Source organism: Apiospora marii (assembly GCF_038362585.1).
Source record: "Apiospora marii strain CBS 49790 chromosome Unknown utg000004l_segment0_segment0, whole genome shotgun sequence".
Taxonomy (NCBI): Eukaryota; Fungi; Ascomycota; class Sordariomycetes; order Amphisphaeriales; family Apiosporaceae; genus Apiospora; species Apiospora marii.
In genome coordinates, this window is record NW_027117375.1 from 1,772,871 (window position 1) to 1,794,891 (window position 22,021).

General features: G+C 54.7%; 9 protein-coding genes across 9 annotated transcripts; 5 read left to right on the plus strand and 4 right to left on the minus strand.

Moving 5' to 3' along the window:
- Nucleotides 1-262: 262 nt before the first annotated feature.
- Nucleotides 263-1,213, plus strand: PG985_006502 (TRI15; the record flags this gene model as incomplete). Its single annotated transcript, XM_066826271.1, has 2 exons — nt 263-566; nt 627-1,213. The coding sequence occupies 2 exons, from the start codon at nt 263-265 to the stop codon at nt 1,211-1,213; spliced, it is 891 nt and encodes a 296-aa protein (XP_066685878.1).
- Nucleotides 1,214-1,833: 620 nt separating this feature from the next.
- PG985_006503 (uncharacterized protein) lies at nt 1,834-4,275 on the plus strand (the record flags this gene model as incomplete). The annotated part of the gene is made up of 6 exons (XM_066826272.1): nt 1,834-2,200; nt 2,272-2,386; nt 2,447-2,600; nt 2,671-2,968; nt 3,035-3,449; nt 3,507-4,275. Coding segments are annotated over 6 exons (2,118 nt in total), but the record flags the coding sequence as incomplete, so codon positions are not given.
- Nucleotides 4,276-5,011: 736 nt separating this feature from the next.
- Nucleotides 5,012-6,037, minus strand: PG985_006504 (uncharacterized protein; the record flags this gene model as incomplete). The annotated part of the gene is made up of 3 exons (XM_066826273.1): nt 5,012-5,373; nt 5,476-5,937; nt 6,004-6,037. The coding sequence occupies 3 exons, from the start codon at nt 6,035-6,037 to the stop codon at nt 5,012-5,014; spliced, it is 858 nt and encodes a 285-aa protein (XP_066685880.1).
- An 825-nt stretch (nt 6,038-6,862) lies between these two features.
- On the plus strand, nt 6,863-8,215 carry PG985_006505 (uncharacterized protein; the record flags this gene model as incomplete). Its single annotated transcript, XM_066826274.1, has 3 exons — nt 6,863-7,021; nt 7,104-7,510; nt 7,591-8,215. The coding sequence occupies 3 exons, from the start codon at nt 6,863-6,865 to the stop codon at nt 8,213-8,215; spliced, it is 1,191 nt and encodes a 396-aa protein (XP_066685881.1).
- A 227-nt stretch (nt 8,216-8,442) lies between these two features.
- PG985_006506 (RNase H domain protein) lies at nt 8,443-8,925 on the minus strand (the record flags this gene model as incomplete). Its single annotated transcript, XM_066826275.1, has 1 exon — nt 8,443-8,925. One exon carries the CDS (start codon nt 8,923-8,925, stop codon nt 8,443-8,445), a length of 483 nt encoding a protein of 160 aa, XP_066685882.1.
- A 1,236-nt stretch (nt 8,926-10,161) lies between these two features.
- Nucleotides 10,162-11,232, plus strand: PG985_006507 (Initiation-specific alpha-1-6-mannosyltransferase 2; the record flags this gene model as incomplete). The annotated part of the gene is made up of 2 exons (XM_066826276.1): nt 10,162-10,758; nt 10,837-11,232. 2 exons carry the CDS (start codon nt 10,162-10,164, stop codon nt 11,230-11,232), a joined length of 993 nt encoding a protein of 330 aa, XP_066685883.1.
- Nucleotides 11,233-11,729: 497 nt separating this feature from the next.
- On the plus strand, nt 11,730-13,506 carry PG985_006508 (uncharacterized protein; the record flags this gene model as incomplete). The annotated part of the gene is made up of 4 exons (XM_066826277.1): nt 11,730-11,995; nt 12,072-12,448; nt 12,513-13,056; nt 13,122-13,506. 4 exons carry the CDS (start codon nt 11,730-11,732, stop codon nt 13,504-13,506), a joined length of 1,572 nt encoding a protein of 523 aa, XP_066685884.1.
- A 94-nt stretch (nt 13,507-13,600) lies between these two features.
- PG985_006509 (exo-beta-D-glucosaminidase) lies at nt 13,601-16,285 on the minus strand (the record flags this gene model as incomplete). The annotated part of the gene is made up of 1 exon (XM_066826278.1): nt 13,601-16,285. One exon carries the CDS (start codon nt 16,283-16,285, stop codon nt 13,601-13,603), a length of 2,685 nt encoding a protein of 894 aa, XP_066685885.1.
- Nucleotides 16,286-17,137: 852 nt separating this feature from the next.
- Nucleotides 17,138-18,427, minus strand: PG985_006510 (uncharacterized protein; the record flags this gene model as incomplete). The annotated part of the gene is made up of 4 exons (XM_066826279.1): nt 17,138-17,882; nt 17,940-18,045; nt 18,173-18,216; nt 18,297-18,427. 4 exons carry the CDS (start codon nt 18,425-18,427, stop codon nt 17,138-17,140), a joined length of 1,026 nt encoding a protein of 341 aa, XP_066685886.1.
- Between the last annotated feature and the right edge of the window lie 3,594 nt (nt 18,428-22,021).

The window sequence follows — 22,021 nt, forward strand, 5'->3', positions numbered from 1 at the left end:
CCGATCCCTGCCATTTCATCCTTTCTTGACTCACGCAAACATAAACTGGCCAGTAGGCTATCATCTCACTGGGATTCGGTTTAGGTAACGCATCACCAGAGAAAAGGGGGCAGTATAGACTGCTCCTTGTATATGTAGCAAGTATATAGTCAGTACGAGCCATGAAACAAAGTGATATTGAGCAAACACAGCTTTCCAACAAGCAAGTCCCTATTACCATTCACATTGACAAGTTTCTCCTATTTCTGCATCTCACTAGATAATGGACGCAACAACCGGCGGCAGCAGCAGCAACGATGGCTCTACCATGCCCAAGCTGGGGGGCGAGCAGTATGATCGTCCACAGTTCATTCCAGAATGTTGCCTGTTCTGCAATGAGCAACTGGCTGACATCGAGTCCAACCGGCTGCATATGCAAACGGCACACGGGCTTTTCATCCCGAGCCGAGACAGGCTGTTGGTGGATGTCGAGACATTGTTCGACTACCTGCATCTTGTCATATTTGGCTACAGCGAATGCATAAGTTGCGGCACTCGAAGAAACACCCCATCGGCAGCACAGCAACGTAAGCTCTTCACGGCCCCTTTTCAGCCCCATATGAGAGGAATTCACTAACTTTTGCCAGACATGACGGGCAAGAACCACTGCCGATTTGATATCAGCGCTGAAGGGTCCGAGTTTGCCGACTTCTACGACTTTTCTGATTCTGAGAGTGACAGTGCGGGTGATGCAACGGGGCAAGCGATGCAGACATGCGATAACTCGATGCGGTTGCCCTCGGGAAAGGTCATAACGAGTCGACCAGACAATACCTCGGGTCTTCCCCGCCAAAGGAGGAATCCGCGTCAAGCGGAGGCAAGCCTTCTGCCCGAAGACCCCGGGACTTCGAATGACAGCGGTACCCAGCGGCGTCCCAAGTCTACCACTTCGCTGGTCGAGGCCTCTGGCTCTTCCAGAAACACAGCCCTCACAAGAAGTGAAAAACGCGAGAATGCCTTCACGACGCAGCTGGCCAACATGCGTGCCGGCGATCGCCAAGCTCTGGCCCATCTGCCCCTACCTCAGCAGCGGTCCATCATGGCCACGTCGTTGAAGCAGTTGAAGAAAGCCCGGCAGCTGGAGAGGAAGTATCAGATTGCAACCGAGAGAAGCGGGAACAAGACACTGATGGGGCGCTTTGTGCCTGATGGACCCATCAGGCCGAACGGCTGAAGAAGCATGTTCATTCAAGGACTGCAGTGCGTCTTTAGCTCTATAGTAGAGATCTCCTATAGCATACTGCTTGTCTCACAAATATGCACATGTAAGGCTGAAACGGTAGGACCTAAGTATTATTGAAGTTTCTTTGCCGATCGACTTTTGCCCCCCCCCCCGCCATGGCTAGCTGCATAAGTTTTGTGAATGACCCATAATGAGTTGTCCCTGGTTACATCATGCCACGAAGCGGTGGGTTTACGTGTCGGCCCCCCTGGCTGTACGCGCCGACTACGCGCCTGGCAGAGTCCACAAAGTCGCGTCATGGCTGGCTTTCTAGCGGTGTCAGTGCGCCACGTATATGCCTGTTCGGTCTGGGTCTAGCTGGTTGTGTATAGGGACCCGCTGAACCAGAAATCTGAATGTACGGCCCCACCTAATAATGCTTTTGAATGCCTTCAAATATGGATGTTTGTTTTCCCCCCAACGCCCAACGGGCGGCAAGGTGAAGAAGTCTTTGCAAATTCTCGCGTCGGTGTGTCTGGTCGATCCTTCTCAGCCAACACCACCGATTCACCACCACCTCTTTGCACTTGACTTGGAGGATGTTTACGTTACAAATTCCCGATGCATCAGTCAACGGTCACACGTCGAACACGGACGCCGTCCTCTCGGCCTTCATTCTGGCCCCGGTGCTAAGCATCCTGGTACTGCTGGCCTACCTGGTTGGGTATGCCATCTACGCCCTCACATTTCACCCTCTTGCAGGCATCCCTGGCCCAAAGCTATGCGCCATCAGCCGTCTGCCCTACTGGCGGGCCTACTTCCGAGGTGATGTCGTTTCCTGGATGAACCGACTGCACCGGCGCTATGGGCGCGTAGTACGCTTCGGGCCGACGGACCTCAGCTACACGGCTGCCGACGCCTGGCAAGACATCCATGGACTCGTCAAAGGCCAGCCGGAGAACCCAAAGGCTCCAGAGTTCTCTGTGCAGCCGGTCAATGGTAAGTTGCAGTTCCTTCTAGCGCTGACAAAACCCCTTCGTGCCCAACTAAATAATCTTGATGGCGTGTAGGCGTTCCGAGTATGCTTACAGCTACCTTGGAGAACCATTCTCGAGTCCGCAAAGCCTTCTCGCCCGCGTTCTCTGAGCATGCTCTCAGAGAACAAGAGCCTCTGTTTCGGGAATAGTAAGTAGCAGCCCCGCGACGCAAGATTGATATGGTACTAACGGCTTCTCTCCGTCCCAGTGTCGACATCCTTGTACGGAAGATCGGCGAGCTTGGCAAGGATCAGAAGCCGGTGGAGATGACCAAACTCCTCAACTTCGCTACGTTCGACATTATGGCCGATCTTTGCTTTGGCTCCCCGTTGGGACTTCTGGAAAAGAACGAGTTCAGTCCGGTAAGTCGAGTTGCACTCACAGCGCTTCCCCAAGGCGCCGTGTGATCTAATACTAATCTCAGTTTCGCAGTGGGTGGCATCCGTCTTTGAAAGCGCCAAGATGCTACCTGTCGTATCCATGAAAAGCTACTATCCCAAGCTCAACGCGCTGCTCACTCGCTTCGAGCCCAAGTCGGTCACCGAACAAAGAGTCATGCACTGCAAGCGCTCGGCGAATCTGGTCGACCAACTACTACGCGAAGGATCACACCAGGAGGACCTGTGGAAGCTCGTCTCGGACGACGCTGAGAAGTCCGAGTCGAAGCTCTCGCTCAAGGAAATGCATTCGAATGCCGAGCTTCTCATGCTCGCAGGGTCGGAGACTACTGGTACGTGCACTTTTACCCCTTTTTCGGTTCTCCATCATATTGCCTCCGTGTTGACATGCATTGCAGCTACCTTGCTCAGCGGTGTCCTCTATCTACTGCTCAAAGACCCCGATGCCATCCGTCGTCTGTCTCAGGAAATACGCGACAATTTTCAAAAAGAGGAGGACATCACCTTTACTGAAATTGCTAACCTGCCCTACCTGAACGCCTGTCTGAAAGAGGCGCTACGAGTCTACCCACCTGTGCCGATTGGATCGCCCCGAGTCGTGCCGCAGGGCGGTAAATTCATCCTTGGTCGCTGGGTCCCCCCAGAGACCCGAGTCGCCATACACCATTACGCGACGTATCATTCCGAGTCCAACTTCACGAACGCCGATGCATTTGTCCCGGAGCGCTGGCTCGGGGACCCTCGCTATGCCGATGACGCCCAGATAGCCCACGCACCCTTTGGTTGGGGCCACCGCGACTGTCTAGGCCAGAAGTAAGTGCAGCGAGGTCTTCCCCTCCCATAATGTTCCATAACTGACTGTATAACCAGCATGGCCATGCACGAAATGCGGCTTATTCTTTCGAGGCTGATGTTCGCCTTCGACTGGCAGCTCTGTGAAGAGAGCCAGAGGTGGCTGGAGCAAAAGTCATACGCCCTCTGGCAGAAGGAAAGACTCTGCGTCACAGTGACAGCTAAATCGTGTCTTGAGGCTATAAGAGAAGAAGAACCTGCTACAGAGGCGGAAGAACCTGCTACAGAGGCGGAAGAACCTGCCAAGGGAGAAGAAAAGCCAGCTCCAGGAGAGGTGGAACCTACTCCAATACCGGCAGAACCAGCTACAGCGGAGGTAGAGCCTATTCAAGGAGAGGCAGAACCTACCGTGGCAGAGGAGAAGCCTGCTGAGAGGCAGGCAGAATCTGCTGAGCGAGAGGGGGAACCCGCTACAGCAAAGACAGAGCCTACTGCGGCAGAGGCAGGACCTGCTGCGGTAGAGGCAAGACCTGCTGCAGTAGAGGCAAGACCTTCTACGAGAGAGGCAGAACCTGCTGAGAGACAGAGACCCGCTACAGGAGAGGCAGGACCTGCTACTGGAGAGGGAGAGCTTGCAGAACGACAGAGCATCAGATCGTTCAGGTCAGGCGGTGCAGGAGACGGAGAGCTTGTTGAACGACAGAGTATCAAGTCATTCAGGTCGGGCCAAACGGGAGAGGGAGAGCTTCACAGCATCAAGTCGTTCACCTCCGGTGCTTCGGAGAGACGACATGGGAAACGGTACAGTGTCAAGTCCTGGATTTCAGGGCTTAAAGCACCAAAATAAACGAAGAGATAATACACGCACGCTCCAGCGGCTAGATAATCAGCCCATCCGTCACAACGCGGCCACAAAACAGTGGAGTTGTGTGGATGGGGGATGCTTAAATAAAGAACATGCATCCGAACTTCTCTTTGACCACATTGACCGACTTGATTGGAACTACTAGTAGCGAAACAATGACTGCCATTCCTAGTTCCGCCTCGTCACTTAGGCGCCTATTGCCTCGATCCAATCGGTCGTGGAAGCCGCTCGCTTTTTCAAATATAAAATTCGTCTACATCCCAACAATGCAGAAGATCGAGGAGGAAGACAATACCCAGCTACATCGTTTCCCGGTAATATCCGGTGAAGACAGGAGGTGTTCAGGGGCCGATACCCGGTGGTCGGCAAACTTGGCTTTGAATCCAGCTCGACTGTGTGGCTTGCACGTGACTTGAAGTCTGTCTGTCCACACTTCTGCCCTCGTCCGTCCTGTACTATCTATGAACTGACCGAGATACCCCTAGGGCGTGCCGTCATGTCGCTGTCAAGCTTTAGGTCACCTCTGAGTCCATTGGGAAACGCTCGGACAACGAACTCGAGGCTCCGCGGACCATGGAAGATGTTACAATGAAATCCGGAAAAGCTCAGTTCTCCCTGCGACCTAGTGCGGGACGAGTGGGTGCAAAAACTCAGCTATACTAGACTAGCATTTATGATAAGGTATACAGTTAGCCTTGTGGCGAGAATACAATCCGCCCTAGATAATATTCAGTTGCTGGTCAACAGCCGTAGCCCTGATCAGCGCCTCGGACCCTGCGTTCACATAGGGGGGCGGGTCTTCCAGGTACAGCTCCTCCCCAGACGGAACGACAGTCTGGCCGTAGCTGCTTGTCCCTCTGCGCCCGTTGGAGTCCACTATCGGCTCCCCGTCGAGAAAGTGCTCGAGCACGATCTTGACGACCAGGTCCATGGACGTGAGAGAAGCAGGGTCAAAGGCCGCCCATACCTCGTCTGGCAACAAGTCCGTCTTCACCGACGAAGGGCACAGGGTGTTGATGCGGATGCCTTCGGACTGAAAGTACCAATCTGCCACACTGCGCACAAAACCCAAAACGCCATCTTGTCTGGAAGTCAGCATGCTAAGATAATCGGGTACTTGCAAATCGCCACAATACGAACGGGACTTTCAAGGGTCTGGGAAGAAGTAGGAGGAAGACTTACGCTTGGATGCCGTGTATAGGGGCAGGCAGCAAGTGGGCCAAATGGCGGACTGACTCGCCGTCACAGCAATGGCGCGCGACGACCGGTCTGGCGACTGCGCCATGTAGTGGTGGGCGAGATTGACGGTGTTGACGCAGCCCCGCAGGTTCACGTTGACGACCTTGTAGTCAGGCTCGGGCGGCGGCTCATCGGTGCCCTGTGTCTCGCTCTTGGCGAAGAAGTTGGCCGCGTCCAGGATGCCCGCGTTGGCGAAGACAAAGTCCAGACGGCGCTTTTCGTCCCGCGAGGTCCAGACCGACTTGAACACCGCAGCCAGCTGGGAATAGTCGGTGGTGTCGGCCTGGTGGTAGATTGTTCCGGCGGGCGATGGCTGGGCGGGGGCAGGCTTCACGTCGAGCACATGGACTTGCCATCCGCCACGGTTTGTCAGGGCTTGCGCAACGGCGAAGCCCATGCCACTCGCTGCTGACATGTCAGATTCGGGTCGCAGCGCAGGGCCACGACCGGGGGTTTTCGGGTTTCACCTACCGCCACCAGTCACAACTGCGACCTTGGTGTCCATTGCGGATCTCGATGAACGTAGAGTCTGGGCCGGGGAGAGAAAAGGGGTCGACGAGGGCAGGTCGAGGTTTGGATTGAGGGTTTTGAGACTCACGTCGTAACAAATGGAGATGCTCGTGAATGTATATGTTGCCCGCTGCCGTGTCACCCTACCTGGACTAGTTTTGTCTGCTTCTCCTGTGCATTTTGTAATATGACGTATCCATCATCCGCCTGGCCATTCCACCTTATAAGAAATCCCGATCAGTCCACCCGCCGAGCCAAGTGGATGTTTATTAAGGTACTTTTAAGCGACACGAGCTGACGCCCCAGCAAGCCACAATGTCACTGGGCGGGGATGATAGGCGGGGCGCGACGTTGCAACGGTGCGGCGTTGGCGAATGAAGGCCCAGCCCGCCAGCCCTGCTGCTGGCAAGGTGGCAACCGTTTGTGAGATGTGCTTTCGGCTACGAGTCTCGGGATCCCGCAACGCTCATCATTGCCATCCTCGACGATTATGGCCCAGGCCGCCTCCTTTCCAGTCCCGAGACTCTCATTTCATAACCACAAATTTAAGAGTATGAGTATTATAATCATCACTTCATCCCCCCTGCCTTAGTTTCTTGAAGTGTTCCTGGGTTCACGCAGGCAATTTGAGCAGTCACAACACACATGGGCCAGAGACTGGATAATATCAGTCAAGTCTATAATATGAAACGCTCCCAACTAGATAGCCTACGGCCGTTCCTGCCTCCCTCAAGCGGTCGCTGCTGTAACTATCCTCTTCAACTCTTCACGTAATCTAGAGTCCCTCAAATTCAACCCCGTCCCCTCCTTTCTCAGTAACATGGCAGATCAGCAGGTCGTATTAGAAATCTACTTGAAAGAACTATGGGCTGAATACGCTCTTGGAAACGTGTTTCTGCTCCTACGGCTTTTCTCGCGGTACAAGACAGTAGGACTGCAAGGATTCGGCCTTGATGACTACTTTACTGGACTTGTCATGGTAAGTTGCTTTTGGAGTCTTTTTGGCCTTTGGTAGCATGTGGTATGGGCAAAGCTAATACAAGAGTGCTCCTCTGGTCTAGGTCGTGTGGGCCGTCTATACAGCCTGTGCCTCTTCTGCCCTGACGATGCCCTCTAACGTCGGCCTCACTCCCGAGACGGCGGCCGCAGTCCCCAGCGACCAATACGCGACCTACGAGCACGGCGGGCGGGTGGTGTTCGTGTCTTGGATCTTCTACGTGACGTACGTCTGGTGCATCAAGGCCACCGCGCTCTCCTTCTTCGCCCGGCTGTGCGCCGGATTGCCGGGCGAGATGGCGGCGGTCAAGTGTGTTGCCATCTTCACCGCAGCGGGCTACGTGGCTTCCATCCTCACCCAGGTGCTGGGATGCCTGCCCGTGCACCACTCCTGGCAGGTCTTTCCGTTCCCGGGAGAGCAGTGCACCACCCGGAAGCTCAATTATTACATTATCGGGACCCTCAATCCGTTGTAAGTGGTGCTCCTCTGCGTATACCGGATGGCCACTCATACTCGCACGTTCACATCTTCTAACTTGTCACGTCGGCCAGCACCGACTTGCTCTGCTGCATGCTCCCGGTCCCGATCCTGATCAAGCTCCAGCTCCCGATGAAGCGCAAGCTGATGCTCTGCCCCCTCTTCTTCTCCGGCCTCTTCGTCGCCGTCGCCTCCGTCCTGCGCTCCTACTACTCGCTCCAGTCCCTCGACCAGATCCTGCAGTCGGCCTTCTGGTCCTCGCGCGAGTTCTTCGTCGCTGCCGCCACCGTCTCCATCCCCTGCATGCGGCCCCTGTTCATCAAATCGACCTGGCGGGGCGGGCTCCGGAGCGGCAACAGCCACTCGGCCAAGGCCATGTCGTCCGGCGGCGATAATACCCCTTATTACTACGGGCGAGGCACGGGTGGTAGCGGCGGTGGCAGCGGACAGCGGAGCGTCCAGGTGAGCGGAGGAGACTACGAGATGCACTCCCGGCACCACCACACTCGAAGACCGTCGCAGGGCCTGATGCATGGGACAAGGTTGTCGCCTATAGAGAGTGATGAGGACTTGATGATGAGGAGGAAAGACGAGGTACCGCGTTCGGAGCACAGCGATGAGATCCCCAGGGCTATCCACGTCACTACCGAGTACAGCGTGTCCAGTGACTTCGAAGCCGCGCCGAAGCTCAACGTATGAACCGTCATCGGCACAGAAGATTTCGTGATGGCCTACAGCATTGTTTAAGAGTTGTTTGCGGTAAATAATAAGAGTATGTAAAATGTAAAATAATCACTGGCCGTGTCATCCGTAGAATCGAAAATTACCTCTCCAATCTGTCCTCGTGCTCGCGGGTTTCTTTCCACTGCTTGCTCTGTCTCGCCCAAATCCCAGTCCTCTCCTTTCTTTAATGATCTTGGCTTCCACTAAAAGCTGCGGCGGTTCGTGAAACCTCTCTCCTCCGTCAGGATTAGACTCGATGTCAAGCCCTGGGTGGCCAGCCTGTCTGCCTCGCTGTTGTATTCCCGCGGAACCAGCCAAAAGTCAACAGCCGCATCCATGTTGTGGTACTCGTCGATGAGTTCCATCAACCACTTCCAAAGATCCTGGTTTTTGACCGCGGTGTTGCCGGCCGTCATCCAGCCGTTGTCTTGCCACTTGTTGATATTGCGGGTGATGCCATTCACCAGGTATGCCGAGTCCGTCTTCGGCACGTTGCGCTTGACTAGAGCATAGTCGTCTCTTCGCGGGTATGCCTCGCGTGTAGTATAGGGCGTCCCACCTTTGTGGGGCTCATGCCGCTCTTTCAGATACTCCTGGTCCATCCTGGGCTGTTTGGATGGCCGAGGAGGCACTTCCATGTCCTCCCCCGCTCGTTTCGGTAGTTTCGATGGCCAAGCTCTCGACATGGTGATTGCGGTGAAGAGCAAAAATGATCAACGCACAGAGTTTTCTCGAGGTTTCACTTTGGAGGCAAGCAACCAGAGTCTAAACGTGGCTTGGCTGTGGCTAGTTCAAGTGGGGGTTGCCCGAGACACTCAAGCCACCTGGTCGAAGGCCGCCACAAGAACACAAGCGAGTCTCGATGTCCTATCAAAGCCGCAACCGTTGACACGACTTACCAAGTATATCATCTCGATTTGGCCGATGATGTATGGTCGCTGCCTTCGTGCTTCGGCCTACGCCGGCCAGATAAGAGATACGAAGCTACGCACATGGCGGCCACAGCTGGCAAATATGAACCAAATTCTTGTATCGCATAGCTGCACTTCTGCGAATTAATAAGATTCAAGCTCTTATATAGATAGAAAAGGTTTGCCTGTGGGCACTGATGGGGATCCTTGGCGAGATAATAAAAAAAGGGGTAATGAGTTGCCCCACAAACGTTCAGCGCATCCCCGAGTCAGGATGCAATCTCTGTTTATACTAAGAAGGTTAACTACGACTGAATTAGGTATGGTGCTAAGAAGCTGTTCGGGTTCCATATCCCTTGGAGTTTCTACGTCTTGCCAATAAGTTCGGAGTAATATCGACATCAAATGACTGCCCCCACCAGGGCCTATGCTAGTGTTGAAACCAATAGATCTACCATTCCCAAAACGTGATCCCTGAATTGTAATCGTCCGTCTAGTCGGTAGCAATCCAGCTGTCAAATTTGATCCCTTCCCTTGGTCATCGGAATTTGTTTGTTTCACTGGGCCAGAATCCATCAACCCCGTCCTACATACCCATAATTACCAGTTGTAAAGTGCTGTATACTTATCTAGATCTGCACAAGATGGCATACAACATGACATGGTGTTCCTTGGGAAGGATGAGCCAATGAGATAGTACCTCGCATTAACTGCCAAGGGGAACAAGCCTTGTGAGATTTTCTTACACTTCGCTAGCTATACAAATAGTCTCCATGGCCAAGTCTGGAATGCAATTATTTGTATTAGTCCCGGTGGACACCCAAGCTGAAAAGAAGTGTCCACATTCCAGGCATTGAGCCTGATGGGTTTACTTAAGCACAATCACATTCCTACCAACTCATTGGAATCGAAGAAGAAGAAGAACGGTTCGACCTCGTACTTGAACCCGGACGGTATCTATGCCAACAACATAGCTCTCTTTCATCGTGCCAGAGACACAAGAGACACACCATGATCTCCAAGTCGCTCTTCAATGCGCGCGGGCTCGGCTTCGCCCTCTCGCTCCTGCTTGTAGCAATCTACTGCCTCCTGTTTCTGGGGCCGGGGAGCGCGCCACACATCACCGACTTCGAAGAAGTCTTCCGCTACCGCGAGCATCACGTCGCGACAGAGTCTCCCGACCTGATCCCGTCCAAGATATGGCAGATCTTCCTGACGCCCCGAGACGTCTCCACCGGACAGACGGGGGACATAAACCAGGAAAAGCTGGGTGACACGGCGTCTTGGATAGCCCTGAACCCGGACCACCAGTACACCCTCATGAGTCTGAACGCCGCCGACCGCTTCGTCAAAACCAACTTCGCCTCCAACTGGACGGTGCGGCGGATTTACCAGCAGCTGCGGAACCCCGGGCTCAAGTCCGACCTGCTCCGCTACTTGATCCTTTCTGCCGAAGGCGGCGTCTACACAGACACGGACACGGTAGCTTTCCAGCCGGTCGACCGCTGGGTTCCGCAGGAGTTCCGGGACCGGGCGCGCGTGGTGGTCGGCATCGAGTTCGACAAGCTCGACGGGCCGAACTGGGTCGATATACCGCATGACTTGCAGGTAAGCCGGTCTCCATTCCCGATGCAAGAGACAAATATCAAATGTCACACTTGTGCCCGTACTAAACCCCGGTCCCAGTTTTGCCAGTGGACCATCGCGGCAGCCCCTGGCCATCCCCTCTTCACCAGGATGGTCGAGAGGGCCGTCACCTCTCTCAAGGAGATAGCGAACCAACACAGCACCACCGTGGCGGCGCTCCAGGCCACCAGCTTCGAGACGATGAACTCGACGGGGCCGGCGGCCTGGACCGATGTGGTCTTCGAGCAGATCCAGCTAGCCAACCCGTCCGTCAAGAGCCTCCACGACCTCTCCGGGATGACGGAGCCGAGACTGTACGGCGATATCTTGGTATTGCCGATCAACGGCTTCGGCATGGGGCAGCCTCATTCAAATAGCAGAAACGACGGGACGATCCCGCCGGATGCATTGCTGCGGCACAACTTTAGGGGCTCTTGGAGGAAACCTTCCTCCTAAAGCAGTTGCAAGATTGGCGCATTTCGTTGGGCGTTTTGGGAAACTCGGGGGCCGACAGCGGGCATTTTCTATATTACGGCCGTTCCTTTCTGGTACGAGTAGAATCAAACTAGATGAAACGAAGCATTGATCTCACTTTCTTGTTGGTAAGCGATGCGGCTCAGGAATCGACTGCCGTGGCTGGCCTGATCTCCCATTGGTGGAAAATTATCGCCGTAGTAGACAGTCCCCCCTTTTCTCCCCACGCCATCCCAACCCCCAGACGTTCCCCCCCCCCCGCGCAAATCGACCCCAAATCTTCCCCAACTTATCATGCAGGAGTCATCGACCCGTCGGGGCATCTGCCGGCCCCGAAAATGCTGGCACACCGGATAAAAGAGTGAGGAGTCAAGCGATTGGGGAGGAGAAAAAGATAGCATCGCAGACTTCGGTCAATCGACAACCACAACCACGACGACACGGGCGTCGAGATCTTTGCTACCCCACGCAACATAACGATGACGTCAAGCGACATCGACGCAAAGTCTCGTGCCAGCGACGTCGACCATGTCGAGCAAGGCGGCGCCGACAAGCAGCAAGCCGTGCATCATGTCGACATTCAACAACAGCACCCCGAGATGTACCTCGAGGCCCTGGCTCGTTATCCCAACGACGAGTCGGTTGACCAGGTCGAGGAGAAGAGACTCGTCCGCAGGCTGGACATGCGCATCCTGCCCCTGCTTGGAATTTGCTATTTCTTCTACTATGTCGACAAGACGACCCTGTGTGTCCCCCTTTGCCTCTTCTTTCGTACCATGCCATGCCACGCATAAACGCGCACTAACACTGTTCACACCTAGGTCATATGCCGCCATCTTCGGGCTGAAAGAGGGTCTTCACCTCCAGGGCGAGGAGTACTCGTGGCTTTCGAGCTGCTTCTACTTCGGCTGGCTGGTCTGGGCCATCCCCTCCAACCTCATCATGCAGCGGTGTCCGCCGGCCTACTACCTCGCCTTCAACATCCTGATGTGGGGGGTTCTGTTGATGGCCCAGGCCGCCGCCAACAACTTTGCCGCCCTCCTCGCCCTGCGCATCCTGTCTGGGGCTTTCGAGGCCATCGCCGACCCGGCCTTCATGTTGATCACCTCGATGTACTACACCCGTGCCGAGCAGCCATCCCGTATTGCGGCCTGGTACATCTGGAACGGCATCGGCGTTGCCGGGGGTGGTCTGATCGGTAAGATGATTTGACAATCACTCAGGAGAACAGCAAGGATCAGAACTGACAGCCCCTCTCTTAGGCTACGGGATCGGTCACATCCAAGGCGCCCTGGCGTCGTGGCGGTACGAGTTCATCGTAGTAGGCGCCTTCTGCGCCTCCTGGGCCCTCGTCCTGGCCCTGCTCCTGCCCAACTCCCCGCGGACGATCCGGGGCTTCAGCCACGACGACCGGCTCCTCATGATCGCGCGGATGCGGCGGAACCAGACAGGCATCGAGCAGCGGCGGGTGCACTGGGGCCAGATCCGCGAGGCGTACGGCGACTACAAGACCTGGCTCTTCACGCTGCTCGGCTTCGTGTCCAACGTGCCCAACGGCGGCATCTCCAACTTCTCCACCCTCGTCATCCAGGGGCTCGGCTTCGGCACCCTCGAGACCGCCCTGCTCGGCATCCCCCAGGGCGCCCTCGTCGTCGTCTGGATCGGCCTCGGCGCCCTCGCCAACGCCTACATGCCCCCCAACAGCCGCACCCTCGTCTGCGCCCTCTTCATGCTGCCCACCATCGCCGGCGCGCTCGGGTTCCTCTTGGCCCCCGACGACGCTTATGTCGGCCGTCTGATCTGTTTGTAAGCGAAAGTCTAACCAATCCGTTCGCCCCTAGCCCCTTGTTGACCACCAACGGCCAACGTAGCTACTTGACCGGCTCCTACCAGGCCTCCTTCGTGATATCCCTCTCGCTTATCACCTCCAACACGGGCGGCCAGTCCAAGAAGATGATCGTCTCGGGCATGATCTGGTTCGGCGCCTGCATCGGCAACATCGCCAGCCCCTTCTTCTACAAGACGGAGCAGGCGCCCTCGTACCACCTCGGCATTGGCTCGCTGCTCGTCGCCAACTGCATCGAGTTCTTCCTGTTCTTCGTCCTCCGCTACGCCTTCCAGTGGGAGAACAAGCGCAAGGAGAAGCAGCGGGAGGAGCTCCGGGCTGCGGGAAACGATGTGGACAACGATTTGAGCGCGACGGGGTTCACGGACTTGACGGACAAGGAGAATCCTAACTTCGTGTACGTGTATTAATAGTACCTGTCAGATCAGAGAAACATTAGAATCCTATGTAGAGACCCAACCTCCGTAGCGTTGCGTCGTGAAAGAGACCCGGTAGTCCTTTTATTTATTTCAGTGCAACCGTCTCGGGCGACACGTTCTTCCCCCGCACCTGAACAGCTGCGGCGCCTTTAGTCCGAGACATAACACTCAGGCTCAGCTTCTCGTGAGGCAGGAGCGTCACATAGTTGTCGGACCAGAAGACAGGCAGCACATCACCCCCGGCCCCGTCCACCAAATTCAACGATACGAAGAACGCCGGCACCGAGGAACGATTCTCCAGCAAAACATCGTGTACGTCTGAGCCATTCAAGCTGCCTTTGGCAGGGGTCACCGTGGTGGCGACTTGGGCAGGCTGCAGCTGGTCTAGGGCACTGTAGTTTGCGTAGCGCGAAACGGGCGTGTAGAACCAGTCCGAGTTATCCCAGTCAAGCTGGTCGATGGTCTTGGCAGTCCAGTACACGCCGCGGCTTAGCGTCCGCCCCTCCTCGTCCGTGAGCATCACGCGCAGGAAGTCGACGTCGGTTGCTCTCCTGAGAGGCGAGAGTTTGTGGACGGGCTTGCTCTTGTTCGGTTCGGTTTGAGCCCGGACCTTCGTACTTTCGAGCTTCTCGCCATGCAGTCCGACAATGTCGACTTGAACGGTCCGTGGCCCGCGACGGTCGATGGAATGGTTGATCAGATACAGCTCCTTGGTCACATAGTTGAAAGCCACATGCTCCAGTCTAGCACCCACCTTGGCTCCGAAGTATGATCCCGCTGGACGCATATAGTAATCAAACAGGTTCCAATGCAGGCTCGGCCAGGCATTGTTGAGCATCCAGTAGATCAAACCGGTAGCTGGCCGCTTCTTACTCCAAAACGCAGAGACGCCTTCAAACTGCGCTCTGGTGGCCTCGTAGTCCATGATCTGGGCTTTCAGGAGGTAGTCGTCCAGTGAAGTGGGTGCACCCATACGCTTCCACAGCGCATCGTTGTAGATCTTCCGGTCATAGAACGACGACACGTTGGTTGACATGTGGTACAGCCCCTTTTCAGGCTTCTTCCAGAGGTCATCCAAGTCTTCCTTGGTCAAGAATTTCTTCAGGCTGCCAAGTTCCGGGGTTCCCACACCCGCACCTAGCTCAGACCCGAATCCAAATGCGGCACCTAGTCGATCCTCGGAGGGTTCAACATCATACCAGTAGTTGGGCGGTACCCAGTCGTATGGCCCATCCATCTTCATACCGCCGGGACCCAACGCGGCCGGGTAGCTCCTCTTGGACGCGGATGCAACAACCGGGTTTTGCCAGTTGGTGCTCTTGAATGCATCCATGTAGATGGAAGTGGCATTGTCGTCCGGCCAATAATCACTCCCCACCAAGAAACCCAGCAGGCTAGGGTGTGTCTGGAGCATGGCAGCTTCATGGCGCATGCTCGCGTTGGCGATCCCATAATCATGCACTGCCCAGTCCGACTTGACTGCCAGATCATTGTTGTACTGCCACGCTTCCCATTTGTCGCAGCACTCCCATCCCGGGAGTATCATCAAGCCCAACCGATCCGCCACCTCATAAAGTTCAGGGTGTTCCATCTTGCCTTCTAGCCGCACAGTGTTGTGGCCCAGGTCCAGCATGTATTGCGCCTGGGCCTCGAACTTGGATGTGTCCCACCTGAGGAACACGTCCGAGCTATAGCCACCACCAATAACTTGGAACGGGTGGCCATTGATACTGAAGACGGTGTCGTTGTACGAATTGACCGAGAACGTCACTTTGCGTATCCCGAAGTTCTGCTCTACCGTGTCAGAAATGGTGCTGTTATCCATCAACACCGAGACCTCCCCGCTGTAGAGAGGTTGGCTTCCCCAGGCCTTTGGCCACCAGATGGACGGGTGGGTCAGGGTCGTGACCAGGGATAAGTCCACCGACTCGTATGGTCCCAGGGTCACGGACTGCATCTTGACGATAGGTGCGCCTCCCGATCTAGCCCGAATTGTGCTTTGTGCGGCAAAGGTCAAGTTGCGATTCTCCAAGTTTCGAGCAGTAGCCTTCAGCGTGACGTTTGCAGCCCCTTTCCCAGCGGGTAACTCGAAGTTTGTGACGACTCTGAGAGGGTCCAGGGCCACGGGGCCAGTCTTCCTAACGACCACGTTCCGCCAAACGCCGGTGCCATTATCAGGCGGATACGGGTTCCAATCCACAAAACCCAGGGCGAAATCGTAGTTATAATCCGTTGGGTACACCTGGATCAGAAGTCCATTGGGGCCCCCATTCAGCAGCTCTGTGATCTCGTACTCGTGGCCCGCGTACGATCCGACCTGGAAGTCTTTCGTGACGACGGTGTGTCCATTGAGCAGAATGTCCGCCTTCGAGGTGATGCCGTTGGTCTTGAGGAAGTAGTGCTGGCCCGGCCTAGGACTGAGCTTGAATTCGTTCCGGTACAGCCAAGGAACGGCGAACTGGCTGCGGTTGAAGGACTTGAGGTTGTCCGAAAAGAACAGTTTGGAATCGTCGTATACTCGTGCATGCAGCAGGCAGCCCATGAGGGTACACCGAGAGGTGCTAATGTGATGCCAATCCGTGACGTTGGCGCCAGGGAGAGAGAGCTGGGCAAGAGCTTCCCCATCTTGCGGCGAAGCTTGGATGTCCCATGTTGGCACAACAAAAGAAGTTGGCTTGGGCGCGGGCACTGTTGTTGAATACGGAGAGCGCTGGATTGCCTTGGCGGCAAAGCCAAACAAAAGATAAGACAACAAAATGGGGAGCCACATTTTGATGGCCTGTTTGGATTGCTAAAAAGCGGCGATAGACTCAGAAACTGGGGTAGAAAACAGCGCACAAGAGATGGCTCAATCACCGCGGGCAATATGCAGCGAGCCGGCTACTTCATGTAATTACCCCGCCAGATAATTCAATACGAGCAACAACAAGCTTGCCTGGCCTGACTCGAAGTGGGCTGTCTTGATCAGTCATCATGCAGATTGGACGGCTTTCTTTCCTTCTTCTCTTTTTATTTTCCTGCTTTTTCCACGGCCTATCAGGTTCAATGGGACGTTGCACCAACTAGTTCGCTGCAGCGGTGATGTGTGATTGCGACATGCATATTTCTTTCCCCCTCACGATACAAGACAAGCCGGTGCCGGGACGCCCCGCTCAGATCCGGGCATGGTCCTCCGTGCAGATCCTCGAATTGCCGAGCCACTTGCGGTGGCGGCTGAATAGTCGATGGAGGTCTCATCTCGCTTTATTGATTTCTGCTAGTTGGACTCGGTGGTTCGCCAGGAAGCGACAACCTGCCTAAATTGGGACAGATCTCAGATGCAGTCCTCGCCCAATCCAAAGTGACACAGTTCGACTGCCTTCTTCGGGCACATATTTTGGTGTCCTCCTTCAATGAGACCGTCCTCTATTTCCTCCAATATGACCCCAAATAGAGACGCAACGCAACTATAAACGAGAGAGACGTGAGCGTCAGTTGGATAAGTACAAAATAGTCCAGGGACCTGGTGTCTCCCGAGGGCACATGGGGCCTTTTTCTAAAAGTCTACCTCTATACAAGGTCTAGTATAGTCTTCCAAGGAGAGAGCCGAAGAGATTCGGCGAATTACTCTACTGCGTGTCGTTTAGCCCACAAAGGGGTCTGCTGTGTAGCCCATTTCATACCGCCAGTCGTGGTTAACCGGTGATCGAAAGTCTATAGATCCAATGTCGTTTGGATGGACGTAGTTGTCGAAAATACCGAGATAGTTCTCGTCCGACATGCTGCTGTCGTGCGCCAAAGACTGAAAAGGCATCACGCCCATCGGCAGATAGGAGGCGTAATCGTGCTTGGTGGGGCTTGCCACGGCCACGCCCACATCCGACGCCCCTGGCATCTCATACCAGGTAGGCGTAACGGGGGTAGGCGGTGGCGTTGCTTGCACTTGTTGCATCTGGTGGAGCTGTTGGAGTTGCTCCGCCTTGAGCAGCTGCTCCTGGAGCATGGTGAAGCGTGCCCAGTCGTGGTCGCCGGCCGCCACCATACCACTGGCCTCTTGGACGGTGAGTGTTTGCGTGGACCGTGGGCTCGCGGCGCCGCTGGCGAAGCCCGAATCCATGTGTATATCCGAGGATGGGCTTTTTAGTTGCGAACGAGAACTCACGACGGAGACTCCGCTATCATCGTAGTCGTCACACATGTCATCGTCTTCGGACTCGGGTGCAGAGTCCTCCTCGTCGTTGATATCGTCGCTGCCATGGAACTGTTGATGGCCATCCATGGGCCTATACCGAAGCCCTGACTGCGAAGCTGATTGTTCCGGATGTTGGAGCCCTGCACTAAGGCCCTTTTTGGAGAGACGCTTTTCCCGGCGGCTTAGTACGACGCTCCTATTGTTGGGTATTAGTTTGTACCCCAAATATCCGAACAGTCACTGGAGAGCTTACCGGTTCCTGATGTCGTGGCTTGATCGGTGGGGGAGGTCCAGCGTGGCTATCTTCTTCCACTTGTTGCCATGCTTTTCCATAGCTTGGAGCAACTTTGCATCCTCCTCTGGTTGCCAGGGGGTGTGTTTCAAGTCGGGCCTCAACCCGTGCTGCCACCTTTTTGCACACTCTATGGAACGCTCGGGGGTCAGTGATGGTAACGATGAGCTTTTGAGGGGGTTTTGTCTACTTACGATCGGCGTTGCGACTCTCCACGTCTCTTGATACAAGAGCCCATCTGGGACAAGTGTCAGTGGCGCCTTGAAGTATTGTAGGTGGGGGATACCTGTTTGCTTCTAGACAAATCATAAAACTCACTTTAACCCATGTTTTTGAACCGCTTGCTGTAACTTGCGATCCTCTTCGCGACTCCAGGTCCCCTTGATGAAATCGGACCGCACTTTGTACCATCTTTTGCGGCAGTCCTTGTTGGTACGCCTGGGCAGCATGGCGGCGATTTCGTTCCAGCTCATCAAACTGTTGACTTCGCCAATTTGCTTTGCTTCTTCAAGTCAGAAACCGGGGCTTGAGAGATAGGGGGGAGGGGGGAAATACATTGAGACTCGACACCAGCCTTCAGGATCCGGTCTTCCTCCTCTGTCCACCAGCGTCGTTCCCTTTTGGATGACATGCTCGACACGGAGTGTTGTGTATGGCCGTGTATCGATGATCCAACGCACGGTAAGCGTCCGTCTTGTTCAATGTGGAGAAGAAGAAGAAGAAAAAAAATATGCTTGGGGACAAGGTTCGATGGTATGATCCGCCGGGATGATCTGGGAGAAACCCGGTAAAAGATGGAGTTGTCTCGTGGTCTTTAGCTAGCCTTACGCAGGTCAGAACCTAGGCGGTCTTGGCCATTGCGGACGGGAATTGGCAGAGATGATAAACGGGCTAGCAGCTCAGACCCCGGGAATGAGAAGAGCAGAATGAGTGGGTAGGTAGGGTCCAGAACGTTGCCAGGCGCCGTCCCTTAATACCACTCTTACAACGGCAATGATGATGTGAGCGGGCGTGAGATGCTGATGCGGACGCCTAAGGGCTGCCAGGGTTGTCTCATTGGCCCTGCTGACTCTAGATAAGGTAGGGGAAGCTTTCCGATGCAACCCAAGAGCCTACACCCATTCTCGGTCGGTTGGGACTAGTGACCAGGAGCCTCATGTAGAGTAAGCAATGCCCAGAGCCATGCGATATGTTGAGTACACAGGGCATACGCGAGTGCAGTTTCACGAAGGGGGCGACGGTTATCGGCGTGCTCTCCGCTGTTTATACCGTTGGTTCACCAAGACCGACAGTGGTTTGATTAGCCTGTGCGTCGTCTGGAACCTGGGGATGTAAAGTGTGGCTTGCCAAGGCTTGCATTAGAGCCCCCCGCGCCGTATAGCCATAATCCGACGAGTACATACGTGCGGCCGTAGCACACTTGCGTATTGCAATGATCTGCGTGGGGCTATGCAGTGGCTACACCGTAAAAATGCCCGACAAACGTCTGTTGGCTCGGGGAACGACAGGGTGGGGGGAGTGGTCGGACCGTTGCTGAAAGGGGCTGTGAGGAGGATAATACAGACCGGCGGGATTTGGGGGATGACCACCACCCTTCCGTATTGCGACACTGCTCGTAAAAGCTGCCCATCGCGGAACCATGGAAAGAAACTTTGAGCTATCAGGATGGTGGGGGTGTATGCGAAGCAGCCATGTCAGCAACTAGGACTCGTGCTGACCATCAACCAACGGGTCGATCCGGAGCCGGAGCATGGCTCAACTTCCAACACGCTCGCACGTAAATTCCCAACTGCATGCCAAGACCAACAGAACGCAAAGCGTAAGCCTGGATTTGGTGGGAGGATTCTGGGTTACTCCGGGTGCCTCGTTGCAGGAGGCAAGCAACGCCCGGCCGTCCACTCCTCGGAGATTTTCACACCCGGTGATGGTCTCTCGGAGTACCCGGGTCACAAGTGTTGTGGCACGCCAGCCAGGCAGCAAGGCCGCTGAGCATATAAGTAGATGATGGGTCGCTCTGCTCAGCTGGCTTCTCCCCAGCCAAGAAAAAACCACCCGTCTTGCTCGAACGACCTTCTTGCACTTATCGTAAGCCGTGTGCCAGATCACGATTGGTCTGACTGAGCATGGCTGCTTATCAGAGCTGCAGTCATCCCCCCAGCGACCGTTGAATGATGCAATTCCTTACGCGGCACCGTCTGGAATCTGACCAAAATACCTCCGGCTCGCCATTAAAACAGCCCCGAGCGCGGGATGACAACCTTTAAGGCTCAGGCGAGGTTGATATCGTCGACTTTGTGGGAAAACGTGGTCGTTATCTCACAAAATGCACGGCGGATTAGTGATGATAGGCTATCTGTTTCTGCTCTGATTATATGTACTGTGGACGTTATATTTGGAAATCTGCACAAACCGTTAGAGCTGGGACTTGGCTGTATCGGCTCTTCTAACCCCGTACGAATATGAGGCTAGATGTAGACATTGTCCCTGCACCTCTAGGGTTACTTTGGTATACCGGTGTAGAGGCCTCAGATATGATCATTGTCCCTAATACGACAAGCCGAGGGTAAGACATCCGGGATTATGAATCAGCAGCATGTCCTTGTAGGGTAGGATCTCGCGAGATAAGGATATCGTCACAAAGCCCCTATTGGAACATCATCCCAATCTACCAAAGATAAGAGCTCGTAGACGTGATGACGATAGGAACGGTAAGCATCAGTTTTCCAGCCTTGAAAGTGACTTGGTCGAGTCTCATTCCACGCAAAACCAGCAATTGGGCCATATGTAAGAAACCAAAACACAATGCAATTTAAGGTTATACGAATCGGCCTGGATGAATCACAGTCACCTAAAGCACTGAATCTGTTAAAGGGTGAGATTACTAACATTGATTTTAAGAATTGTAATATTATAATACTTCTTGGAACTAGTGTGTATAGCTATTATACTCCAATTCAAGGGGCTGAAAGGCTCAGTATACTTCAATAAAAGCATGCTTTAATGAAACCAAACTTGTTCCGCCACCTCGAGGGGTGCTCAAGTCGCCGAGTGCAATGTCAGATGCGAGTAAACGGTTACTGCATGAGCTGAAACCGGATCGGATGCAACGAGCGTCAGGTCGCACGGCGTACAGATCTTAGTAACTCAAGCCCGCTAGAGAGTTTCATATCACCTCTCACAATGTCCTACCCCTCCTGCAAAAGAGACCGTAGCTGTAAGAAGGGGTGAGAACATTCCGCCGTGATCTCTGGAGCCTGTGTTGAGGACCAGGATTCCAAACAGCCACATTGCCACAGTACATACTTGCCCAGTCAAATATCACTGGCTGCATATGCAGTAACCTGCCTCGCCGTCTGTAAGGCATAAATCCCCCGGCATAAGTACTGTACTAGCTTCGATCAAATAGCAAGCCGGCCCAGCAATAATGCAAGCCTTGCGACACGCATGTTGCCCTCATACTTGCTTGGAGCTGAAAGGGGAGATATGTTGCCAGTCCTCGTAAGGCATGTGCGAGCCCGTCGGAAGCTGAAACCGCTCAGGATACAGCCTCCGGTGAAGAACGAGAAGTATCAATGGGCTTTCTCCAACCGCGCGGGCCAGATGCCACCTTTAAGCCATGGTGGCGCCCCGGGGGCGCCGGCGTTGCTGACCGCAGGACCTCCCCCGGATTTCGAACTCTGTAGAAGCAAGTATTTTGCAGCCCTGCATGACCATACGAGAGGCATAAACGATGCTCGCAGATCTCTTTCTTACTGCACGTGTTGTCTCCGCCCTTGCTCATCTCGCGCAATCCGTATGCAGGTGTTGCTTGTTTGAATCCGAATTGGGGGGCATGTTTCAAAGGTTGAGGGCGCCGACAACGATGTATCAACTTGTCGAGCTCTTTGTTGGCCTAATTATAACTGTCTGTCGTCTCATTGCAACTCGACTCCAGAGACGACTCTTTGGATGTATTGGCCAGAAGGGAAAGAAAGAGCATCACGGGCTTGGCGAAGGATATGTAAGCCCCAGTTTCAACCGTCAGGCAGGGATGGCACAGGCGC